This window comes from Phascolarctos cinereus, unplaced genomic scaffold (genome assembly GCF_003287225.1).
Source record: "Phascolarctos cinereus isolate Bilbo 61053 unplaced genomic scaffold, phaCin_HiC Scaffold_4;HRSCAF=312, whole genome shotgun sequence".
In the NCBI taxonomy this organism is placed as follows: domain Eukaryota; kingdom Metazoa; phylum Chordata; class Mammalia; order Diprotodontia; family Phascolarctidae; genus Phascolarctos; species Phascolarctos cinereus.
In genome coordinates, this window is record NW_027555847.1 from 637,105,532 (window position 1) to 637,117,946 (window position 12,415).

At 37.0% G+C, this 12,415-nt stretch overlaps 1 protein-coding gene across 2 annotated transcripts in view; it reads right to left on the reverse strand.

Annotated features, from left to right (window-relative positions):
• ZFAT (zinc finger and AT-hook domain containing) overlaps window positions 1-12,415 on the reverse strand; it is a 276,495-nt gene that overhangs the window by 95,079 nt on the left and 169,001 nt on the right. For both annotated transcript variants that reach the window (XM_020997901.2, XM_078153759.1), the window contains exon 11: window positions 9,550-9,638. In XM_020997901.2, the coding sequence (XP_020853560.1) occupies window positions 9,550-9,638 (89 nt within the window). The remainder of the gene's footprint in view (window positions 1-9,549; window positions 9,639-12,415) is intronic.

The window sequence follows — 12,415 nt, forward strand, 5'->3', positions numbered from 1 at the left end:
ATTTATCATTTAAAAATCTTAAACAATATAAGAACTGGACAAGAAAAAAACGAGTTTACTACAAAAACCACAATGTAAACACTCTCTGACTTTCACTCATTCATCTTTCATCAGTCCACTTATTCAACACTGTTTCAAAAAAACATCTATACTAACCTTCTCATTGCCTGAGCTGTGGTGCAGTGAAAAGAGCAAGGGACTGAGAATCAAAAACACAATGGGTCCTTGGGTAAGTCAAAATAAATATCTGGGACTCAGTTTCTCATTTTAACAAAGTAAAACGGGGTTTGAAGTTTGGACTGGATGCCATCTGTGGTGTCTTTGAGCTCTAAATCTGTGATCCCAGTGAAGTCAGTTATAGCTTACACACACACACACACACACACACACACATAGTCTTGTGATGCAGTCTTAGAGGAAAATAAAAACTTAGCTTTGGAAAGAACCTTAGAGATCATCTAGTCCAATCACTAGGGGAAACTAAAACTCATCTACCTCATTCTCAACAAGCAGTCATTCAACATATGCATCTCTCACCTCCGTCTCCTTCACTGCACATACCACATCACACCACAATCACCTTATTTCAGGCCATCCTTCCTTTCTTACTCATCTTTCATCATCCACTTTCTTCCTTCCTAAATCCTCCTCCATACACCTGCACAGTTTCCAAAACACAAGCATGGTGTTCACCAAGCTTCACTGTCTCCCTTTTACCTCTATGATAAAATACAAATGTCTCTATTTGGCATTTAAAACCTTTCACAACTTGGCTCCAGAGTACTTTTCTAAGCTGATCGGATATTACTTCACTCCATCTTACCAAACAAAGAACTTGACCTATTTGCCACTCAAAAACTCCATTTAATCTCTAAAAAGTTCAATTTCCCCATATGTAAAATGGGAATAAAAATGTCTGTAGCACTTTCTTCACAAGATTATTTTAAGGATTTAATAAGGTCATGTATATAAAGCATTTTACAAACCTCAAAATGCTAATACAAATGTCAGTTTTCACCACCACCACCACCACTACCATCATTCCCTTCAGTTCTGATTTTAGGATTCAATGAGCTTTGGAGTGTTAGTATGGAAGCTTTCTCCACCAACACAGATCAAAATCCCTCTGCAAATTAATTGTTAAACCCCTGAGAGTTGTCTGAGGAAGGCAACAGTCTAGTGACTTGCCCATGGTCATACAACTAGTAAGTTTCTTAAATAAAATTCAAAAAAAATTCTTCCTGACTCCAAATCCAGTCTCTATTCACTATATCATGTTGCTTGTAGATAAATATACCACATATCTATACATTTGTGCAAAGTACACACACATAGAAAATGTATTCATAGTTAGTAATATGGCATAAAGATAACAGTCTGGCTTTGGAGTTTGGAAAACCAGATTCAGGACTTACCTGTGACATAAGCTGGATGTGTAAGCATGGGCAAGTCATGTGGGCTCAGTGCCCCCACGCAGTTTTCTAAGCCTATAAATTACAGACACATTGGTGATATGTGCTGTTGGAGAGAATTTCTACTCTGGAACTAACCCATACTGATTAAATCACAGATCTGGAACAAATCTGCACAGACTGTACACAAGTTCGGCATTTGCAGCAGCTGATAACATCTCTAAGTTTCATAATAAAGGCTTTGTTGATACATTTCAAAGATAAACAAAAAGTATCTTAAACACAATTCAGAAAACTGAGAAAGAGCTGAATAAACTATGATATGCAATGGAACAATGTAGTATAATTAAGAATAACAAATATGAGGAATATAAAGAAAAAGGGAGAGCATACTAAAAAAAATTGGAAATAAAGACAAGAGCCAGAAGATCAATAGACACACTGACTATGATAATATCAGAAGAAAAATTGCACAAAAATGTAGGGACAGATCAACAAAAACAATGAAAGAGGATGTAGAGGGAGAAACTGATATGTAGTTAGAGCAGAAGTTCTTAACCAGGACTCCACAGACCACTTTCAGGGTCTGTGAAAATGAATGGAGGGAAAAAATTACATTTTTATTTTCACTAAACTCGAATAGAAACTTAGCCTTTCCTTTAATTGCAATTTAAAAGCAAAAGAAAAGATTATTCTGAGAAGGAGTCCATAGGCTTCATCAGGCTGTCAAAGGAATCCATGACACTCAAAAGACTAACAGCCCCTGTGTTAAAGATATTCATATGTTGGTGTTTTTAAAAGTTTAATTAGCTTTAAATATATATTAAATTGGTTTTGAAATGTTTAAAAGTTAAGCTCACAATAAATTACTCTAAAATATATAAATGTGTATGCCTACCATAAACAGACTCTTATAGACGTCTTTTTAAGAATGAAGAACAGGCCTTCTGTCTTACCTAAATGACTTATCTAAAACTAAAAGGTTTATTACCACCTAGAAGTAAGACAAAGCTCCATGTTCTGAAAGCTGATAAGTAAGGAAATGATCAAAGCGGTCTGTAAAATGACTCAGCATCAGAACTGAAGCGTCCTAAAGTATGGAAAGTCAGCAGCAAGCCACACTGCACAGCTTCCTAAAAGATCAAATGCTGGAAACTGCTGGTTTGGGAATAGCATTTCATTTTTACCGTCTTGCAAATACACTTTCTGCATTCACGACTTGCCATTCAGAATACTCTGAAATCCATTGAGCTGTTTTAGAAGAGAGATAAAAGGCAAGGAAGTGCCTTTTGGCTCACTTGGTGCCTCACATAAAGGGACACGCAGAAATCCAGACCACCCTCCTACTCTGAGATGAGATGTCTCCATCATCATAACTCACAGCTCTACAGACCTTTAAGGTTCACCACATGCTTCCCTCAAAACAGCCCCATGAAAAAGGTAATGCTGCCAATACTACTATCCATTATCCATGCCAGTACTATACATCCATTCTATATATGAGAGAACAGAGGTTCTCAGAGAAAGGACCAAGAGTAAATGTCAGGGCAGTTAGATGGTGCAGTGGATAGAGTGCTGGCCCGGGGGTCAGGAGGACCCAACTTCAAATCCAGTCTCAGACATTTATGTGATCCTAGGCAAGTCACTTAACCCCTGTTGTCCCCCCCTCAAAAAAAAAATAAATGTCAAGCCTAAATCCAAGGTCACTGATACCAAAGCCGGCACACTTTCTAGTACACCACAGCAACATAAGTTACCAACCATCATCGTCGTCTAAAATGATCTTTGTTATAAAGTTACCAGCTCTAAAGAAGTGAATACATAACTTCAACAGAAATCCCGGTCAAAGATGTAATATAATTCTCTAAGGGGAATCTTCTTCTAGACTATTTAAGGAATGAAGTGAGAGCATTTTTGAGTGAAGTGGATAAATTAATATCTCAGCTCATAGATTATTATATATCATCTAATTCAACTCCTGCCTACAACGTCCCCAAGAAGGAGTCATCCAACGTTGGCCAAGAAACTCCTACTGATGAGGATTTACTATCTCTGAGACAAAGCGTCTTATTTTTCAACAGCTCTAAAGTTCTTCCTTATATAGTCAAAATATATATCAATGCAATTTCCACCCATAATTCTCAGACCTGCCTTCTGAGGTCAAGAACAACAAGTCTAATCTTCCTCCACAATGTAATCTATTACAAATTTCTTTTTTTTAAATTTTTTTTAATTTCAGACAAATGCTAAAACTTAAATACATAATAAGAAAAGAAAAAGAAACATTATAAACTTAAATATAAAATAAGAAAAATCAAAAAAATGTCATGTGCACAGCAGAACATAGCAAAGGATTCAAAATATATAGCAATAACTTTTCATTTCAAGAATGCCTATATATTAAATACTGTACATCATGTTGAAAGCTGCCCATCTTTTCTTTGCCTCCTTGTAGGTTTTCTTTTGTTCTCTACCGTATACTTTTTACTTTGTTCTTTTTCCCCCTCCCTCCTTCCCTACCCACTACCCCAAGACTACAATTGAGCACTCTGTGTGTGTGTGTGTGTGTGTATATGCACACACACACACACATACACACATATATAAAGAGAGAGAGGTATTTATATATATATATTATATATATATATATAATATATATATATATATATATACACACACATATACATATATATAGGAATTGACATATACCCATACATATATACCTATACATACATATATATATATATATATATATAAACATATACTTTCCCTAAGAGATTCTAATACTAATCTTTGTTTTTATGTTTGTGCATATCTTTTTTTTACTATCTCTCTTAACTTCTCTACTTTACTTTTACCTGTTACCTTACCCTCCTATTACTTAATCTACCCCTACTCTAGCAATCTCTCCCTTATCCTCCCTTTCCCCTAAATCTAAACCCCTTTGACATCTGCTTTTTAACCTATTCCCATATCCTCCCCTCTAAAGATCCCTCCTTAATCCTTTTCCCCCTCCCTATCTCAAGTTTTATTTCTTTCTAAATTTAGAAGATTTTTACATTCTTCTAAACGTATATGTATTTTCCCCTCTTAAACCCATTCTTGATGAGAATAGGTTTCCAGAGCTAATAGCCCCCTCCCTCATCTAATTCTTCTGTATTGGTTCTGCCTCTTGTACCTCATTTGTAAAAGATAATTTCTTTTTTAGCTGTATTTGAATGGTTTTACTTTTTGAAGTCATATCACATTCAGGGCTACTCAAATCTTCCTTATAAGTTACCTAATTACTAGTAACAATCTTAAACAAAGGTTTTACATTTTTCACACATAAAAGTTAAACATTCTATCCTTATTTAGTCCCTTGTTTGGTCATTGGTATGTACCTTATATTTCTCTTGGCTCTTGTATGCTAAATCTTCTATTGAGTTCAGGGTTATTGTTTTTTTTTTTAACAAAGACCTGAAAGTCTGACAACTGATCTAATATCCATTTATTTGTTCATTCAGAATTATGCTTAGCTTTGCTGGGTATGATATTTTCAGCTGGAAGTCCAGTTCTTTTACTCTTCAATATACAGAATTCCAAGACCTATAATCTTTTAGTCTTACCACTGCTAGATCTTGTGTGATTCTAATTGCAGCACCACCATATGTAAACTTTTTTCTTGTTGCTCATAATAGTTTGTCCTTGATCTAGGGGTTTTGGAATTTGACTATAATATTCCTGTGAGTTTTCCTTATAGGAGCTCTTTCAGGTGGTGATTGGTGGGGTTTTTTTTCTATTTCTACTTTCCCTTCTTGTTCTAATGCTTCAGGACAATTTTCTTTGATTATTTCTTGTATTATTGCGACAAGATTCTTTTTTTTAATCAAAATTTTCAGGTAGTCCAATTATTCTTACATTTTCTTTTTTTGATTTGTTCTCTAGATCTGTTGTTTTTCTTACAAGATGTTTCACATTCTCTTCTATTTTTTCATTCTTTATGTTGTTTTTTTTTTTATTTTGTCATCTCTTATAACTTCACTGGCTTCCCTTTGCCCAATTCTGATTTTCAAGGAGTTATTTTCTTCCTTAAGATTCTGGATCTCCTTTTCTAATTGGCTGACTTTCTTTTCATAATCTTCTTGTTTTTCTTGTGTTATTCTTATTTTTCTTTCCGTTTTTCTTCAGTCTCTCTCATTTGATTTTTTAAAGTCTTTTTTAAGTTCTTCAATTAATTCTTTTTGGGCAGGTGACCACTAGACATTACTCTTTGGGGTAGAAGAGGGTTTCTTTGCTTCATTATCCTTCTCTGAAGATGCACCCCAATCTTCTCTATTCACATAGCAACTCTCTATGGTTAGATTCTTTCTCCTTTGCCTGTGCATTTTTCTTTCTGTAATTATTTAGTTTTTATAATCACCTCTAGTCCAGAGGTATGCGGGATGGTGCCTCTGGACTCTAACCCCCTTCAGTTGTCCCTTATGACCTTGAACTCAAACCAAGACCTCCAGCCTCCAGAGGCATCCCCCCCCCACACTGCTTTTACCCTCACTAGAAGTGTGCTCGTTCCTTCTCGTCCCTACTGTGTCTCCACAGCACAAGTGGGTCTGGCATTCCTTGTCAGCTGAGGTTCCCTCGACCTTCCTCAGGTCAGAGGCCCAACTCCCCTCACTGTACCTGGGGTAAAAGTTCCTATGGCTGAGGCCAAGGCAGCCTCCCAAACCAGCTAACCTCAGGGCTTGCTGCTTGTCATTTACACAGACCTAACCTGGAGGTGTTTGCTCTTCACAGGGAGGAAATCTCCTCGGGATTTTTCCTCAGATTTTCTACAATTATCCCAGGAAGACCCCTCTTCTGCCCCTACTCTTATTTGTTTTCACAGATCTAAGTTCGCCCAGGGATGCTATTTTATCTCTTTTGTGGAGGAAAATCTTGACAGCTTAAATTTTCTGATCTACTCCACCATCTTCCCAGAATCCTCTCCACTACAAATTTCAAAAAGGTAATAAAAGCATCCTCTTCCACCCTGTCCCTCCTTCTGTCTCCAGGCTAATCATCCATAATTCTTCCTACCAATCCTTGTATACTATAATTCCCAGCCATTTGCTCTGGACACACCCAAGTTTGTTAATGTCCTTCTGAAAATGTTGCACATGATATTCCAGATGTGGTCTAATCAGGGCAGAATGTAATGGAACTATCACCTCTCACTCACAGCCTGCATCTCAGTAGAGGAAATGATACTTATAACACAAAGTTCAAATAGCTGGATCTAAAAATGAACAAAGGGACAAAATCTAATATCCAGAAAAATACTCGTGATTCTGGACCTTAAATAAAAAAGGCTATCAAAAGCAAGAAAAACAAAATCCCCACATTCTGCACAGATAATTATTTAAAAAAATAAAAATAAACTTTTCCTCCCAAAGCCTTTATTTGAGTAATCAATCATCCTTGGGAAATGCCATCATTCTCTGTGCAGGAAGATAATGTGAATTGCCACAGATATCCTCTATAAAATTCCAACCTTTACCTCATCGCTATCTTGTCAAGTAACATCAGAGATCAAAAACCATGTTTCCAATCTGCTTTAACAATAGCTTATGGGAATAATAACAGATATTTATACAGTTTTTTTGGTACAAAATATCTTCATCACAAAAACTATGTGAAGCAAGAAGGCAGGTAGTTCAATTGTTATTAACTCTGTTTTACAGAATAGGAAACTGAAATTCAGAATGGTCACATAATTAGCTTCAAGGTCACACAACTCCTAAGCGGCAAGACAGGGATTTGAAACAAGGTTTTTTGACTCAAATCCTAGTTCTCACTATACCATTTATGTTTATGTATAGTTCCACTATATCATTTTATATTTATGCTTTTGATATTTCATATTATATGCCTTTTATAAAATAATGGTAATCTTAAAAAACCATTGCCAATCACACCAGTGGCAGGTGATTTTAACCTTCTTGGTGTCATGGACTCTTTGGCAGTCTGGGAAAGCCTATGGACCCCTTTCTCAGAAAAATGATTTTAAATGGATAAAATAAACACATAGGAGTGCAAAGAAAAACTATTATAATGAGATAAAGTTATAAAAATATTAACCCCAAATTCAAAATCCATGTAATGATGGAAGCATAATGATATATGTAAAGCACTATCAAGGCAAAGAGAAGAATCATATTGGCATTTTTCTTAGAATTGTTCAGAAAGCATCTTTCTTCCCTCAACATCTTAAAAATGCACTGACATAGAGAAGTCAGGGATTAGGAAGGGAAGTAAAGATTATTAGGTGAGAATGTCAAGGTAGAATGACTAGCTATAATGGGAAAGGCTGGTGGGGGAGTGGGGACCTGAGTTTCACTACCTGCTCCTTTCCTCTCTCTTTCCCTTCCTCTCTCCCTCCATATCTAGATCAGCTTCTCTCTCCACAACCCTTCCTCATTCTCTCCCTTCTTCCCCATCTCTCCTTTCATTCACTCTTTTTTCTGCCCCTCTCTGACCACAACATAATTCCTTCCTCTTTCATTAAGCTGATGTTCTAATTGAGTCCTTAGTCTATGCAATGTAATTTAAAAAAAAAAAGTGATAAAGAGCTGGAAAAAAATAACATGGCCATAAAATATGGTTGATGAGCAAGGTTCCCTTTCTTCTTTTAATTATTTCCCACTTTTCCAGGATATTGCCTGTTTGTTCATATTAATTTGCTTGTTCTTTCCCCCATTAGATTGTGAGCTCCTTGAAGGCAGGGACTGCCCCTGCCCCTTTGTGTACACCCAGTTCCTAGCACAGTGTGTGGAGTCGATGTAATAAGTGCTTAATAAATGTTTATTGACCAACTGATAAGTAAGGTCCACTTTTCATAAATAGCATTATCCTATGAATATGTAGCTACCCGAGTACTAGGCATTTCCAAATGTAGTTAGGCAGATACTCATATTACAGACACAGTCCTCTGCCAGGCCAATACTCAAAGACTTTCCAACTAGGTGGAACATTCCAGAACCTATGCTTCACAAATATAGCCTTTCAGAACCCAGGGCCACTTCCACACCACAATAAGGCACTAGGTGAAGAAATGTTACCAATGTGGAAACATTCATATGTTTTACAGGTTAAAAATGCAAAAAATACCAATACATTTAAGAACTCTCAAAACAGCCATATATTGCAATAGATTGTATGCCTCTCACTCAAGATCTAACCAGTATCATCCTTAACAGCTTACAAAGCACGTATGTGGATATTATATATATACATATATATATATATACATATATATATATATATATACATATATATATATATACACATATATATATATATATGCACACACATGCACATATCCAAATATAAAATATATGTATACAGGTTGCTTCTCTAATATAAATTACATAGATATACAAAAAGAACTTAAAAGAGCAATAGGTGTGATCCTTCCCAACACAATAAGACACAAATGATGGTCTTCCCCATAAGATTAGTGATCACTATCTAAGAATCAAAATAAGGTTGAATGATTGTGGTAGGGTTAATACTTCCTTCTGCTTACAGCTATTCTTTGGTTTGTGGCTGAAATTGTTATTGTAGAGACCGGTACTATTCACAAACCTGCCTCTTACACCCATGCTTGACATCTCATTTCTCATTGTTACATGTCACCATTATCATCAACAACAGTATGTTTGAAATACCCATTTGTACAAGGCACAGGGCCAGTTTCTGTGCTGTATAAATTCATTGGACACAATCCCTAACCACTAAGATGTTTAATGGTTTAAAACAATCACAATGCAGGCATTGAGAGTATGTAACAAACAAATCAATTGAATAAATATAAATAGCTACATTAAGTGATAGAATCTGTTATTGTTGTTGGGGTTTTTTTTTAACACACTATGAGCAGTACAGATTTTTCTTTTCAAACCATACTGAAAAGACTATGTCTTTGGAATGAAAGAACAGGTTAAAGAGAGATGTGCCTTCAATTCCAGGTGCTGCTGCTATGATGGATGAAATTTGGCTCTGTTGTACAAATAAGTAAATGAAAAGAAGTATTTGCACCTAAATTTGAAAAATACCCTTTGTGAAAAGGGAGCACCAATTCCCTTCTAAGGATTCATTCTGATCTGCTGCATCTTCTTACCTTGAAGGAGGCATGCTGCTCCATGTGGCGTAGGAGCTGTGGCTTCTGAGCAGCTGTGTAGTCACATACCGTACACTTAAACTGTTTACCTGAAATGACAGTATCAGACTAAGTGAGATGGAGCTTATCCCCAGCCTGTATCAGTAACATTGATAGTGGCAAGCATAGGGGTGCCCTGCTCAGCAGAAGGATAAACTGTTTTAGCCCCAGTGGGTTCTACTGGAAAAAACAGGATTAAGGAACCCCACATAGACTGAAAGTAGGAGGGAACCTTCTGTAAACAGAATAAGCCCTGATGATGATGATAGGCATCTGCATGTTACAGTTTACAAAGCAAATATCATAAATATGGTCTAGGATCATCATCTTATTTAGGGAAACTGAGGCTCAGACAGTTAAGTGAAACAGTAAGCACCATACCGAACAAATGGCAGGCTTTCTCTCCTAGGTCCAAGTCCTTACCCAGTCCAGCATACTCTCTCTTTCTACTCAAGAAAGCCCCAAGAAATCTGACTCCTTGGTATGCGCAGGTGAATTGAGATGAATAAGAAAACAAAGTCCTCTACTATATTAAAGACACAAGTTGTGAAATTAATTTTGCTAATAATATTAGGGATGTTGCTCTTAATAGCATGATTAATATATTGGATATGCATCATTCTTTGCTTCAGAAGAGTCTAGACAATGTCTCAATCTCACAGCTGCTTTGCAGCAATTCAACTAAGTGTACATTTGCCCAGCTGAGGACGAAAAAAGTTGGCAAAGCTACTCCCAGAATAAGAACTTAAGTGAGGGAATAGCTTAGGACCTGAATATCAGAAGCAATTCTCATCCCACCTCACCTATTTCTTGAGAGAGGAAGAACCAGGTAGAAGTAGAGAACCCTGAAATCCTCAATTGTCCTAAGAGCGCAACAACAAGAGATACACTCTGGTGACCTCAGTCAACCTCTTGGCTCAATTCCTTCTCTGTAAAATGAGGAGATTTGATTAGATAACCTCGAAAGTCTATTCTAGCTCTAACATTCCATGCTCCAACATTCTCTGCATAGAGTGTATGTTGGGTTGGACTGGATTGGATTTTGCTAGCATTGTGCTAAGCACTTGGAATACAAATAAAAAAACAGTTTTTTTCCTCAAGGGAGCTCGCAATCTAATGAGAGAAAACAACACTCACATGGAAGCTGAAAAGTACTGGGGTTTGGGAGGAACCTGCCCCCCAAAAAATACAGTCTCCTGGGCTACCCTCACCAATACTAAATGCATCTTCTCATGCACCCTGACACATCCTGCCAGAGAAATGAGTCATTTGCCCCTTTCTGGTCATCCATATACCATTTCACTCAGAAGCCATTCTTACTCAGTTCAAATACATACATACATACATACATACATACATACATGTTACTCTATCCAGATGATCCTGGTGACCATTGTCTAATGATTCCTAGGTCATTCTTCAATTTTTCAGAGTTCAGAACTTGGCTCACAATTTCCCTCTCCACTCTAACCCGACTTTATACTTCAACTGACATGTTATAAACACCATAGTTGCTTAGGTCATCAACCTCCAAACTCATATGATCTAAACCAGTGGTGTCAAACCCAAATATAAACAGGGGCCACTACACCATAAGGATCCCTACAGGTGCACATTAACTTAGAAAACCACATATTAACATTATCTGTATTCTAAGGTATATTATTTATTCCGTTAAATATTTTCCAATTACATTTTAATCTGATTCAGGTTGTATTTAGGGCAGCTAGCTAGCAGTTAACATTTTTACCACCTTCAATGTGATCTTCACTGTACCCCATTACATAGAAGTTTCATCATCACTCACCAATTTTATACTTCTACAGTCCAGAACTCCATGTCCACGAAACCCAAAATTCCTTTTTCCAATCATAATATTTTATCATTCTAGATTTCTTTTTGCCTTTGACCCCCTAAACCTGTCAAAATTCCCCACCACGACAAACAATATCCTATCCCTTGGTTCTTTAAAAGGTCATCACCCCTGCACTGGTCACACTGCACTTTCTTCCCTATCTCAACCACTTGGCAAGTTAATTCAACTCTATACTATCCTCTAGAATCAAACAAACCCCTTGTCCCCTTTTCCTAGAGTTGAGCAAATCTTACCAAACCCTAACCTTGGATTACTTCCAACATCTGAATCTTTCACTCCAATTTATGGACTGTTAAACAACGCTGGGGAAGCAATGAAACAGTGCGGACTAGTTACAAGAGAAATTCATCTAATATAAACTCAACAGGACACTAACTACAGCAGGCAATCTTCAAATACAGCCCCAATCAACTTTCTATCCCCCTCAGCAAAATATCTGCTCCAAACATTCTTATCTCTCCTCAACCCTCCACAGCACTGTCTCTCCCAGCTCTTTCAGCTGAGGACCTCGCCTCATATTTCACTGAAAAAAATGTAGGCCATTCACTAGGAGCTTCCTCTTCTCCACTTTTCATTTCACATCGTTCAGACCTCTTACCCCACAATCTCCTCCTTCACCTCTGTTTCCTTGACAGAACAAATCCCTCAACATGCCCTCCTTGATCTCATCCCCTCCTGAGTCTTAACCAGTATACTACCCATTCTATCATTACCATTCTCTCTTCAAAACTTCGATCTTTCCCTATGTACTGGCTCTTTCTTGCTGCCTAAAAATCCGCCCATGTCTCCCCATCCTTTAAAAAAAAAACTAACCAAAAAACAAAACAAAACAAAAAAACCTCACTTAATCCAACCATCTCCTCCATCTACCATCTTACATGTCTTCTCTCCTCAGCTAAATGTCTCCACTTCCCAGTTTCTGCCCTCACTGAGTTACATGTCTTGCCTTCA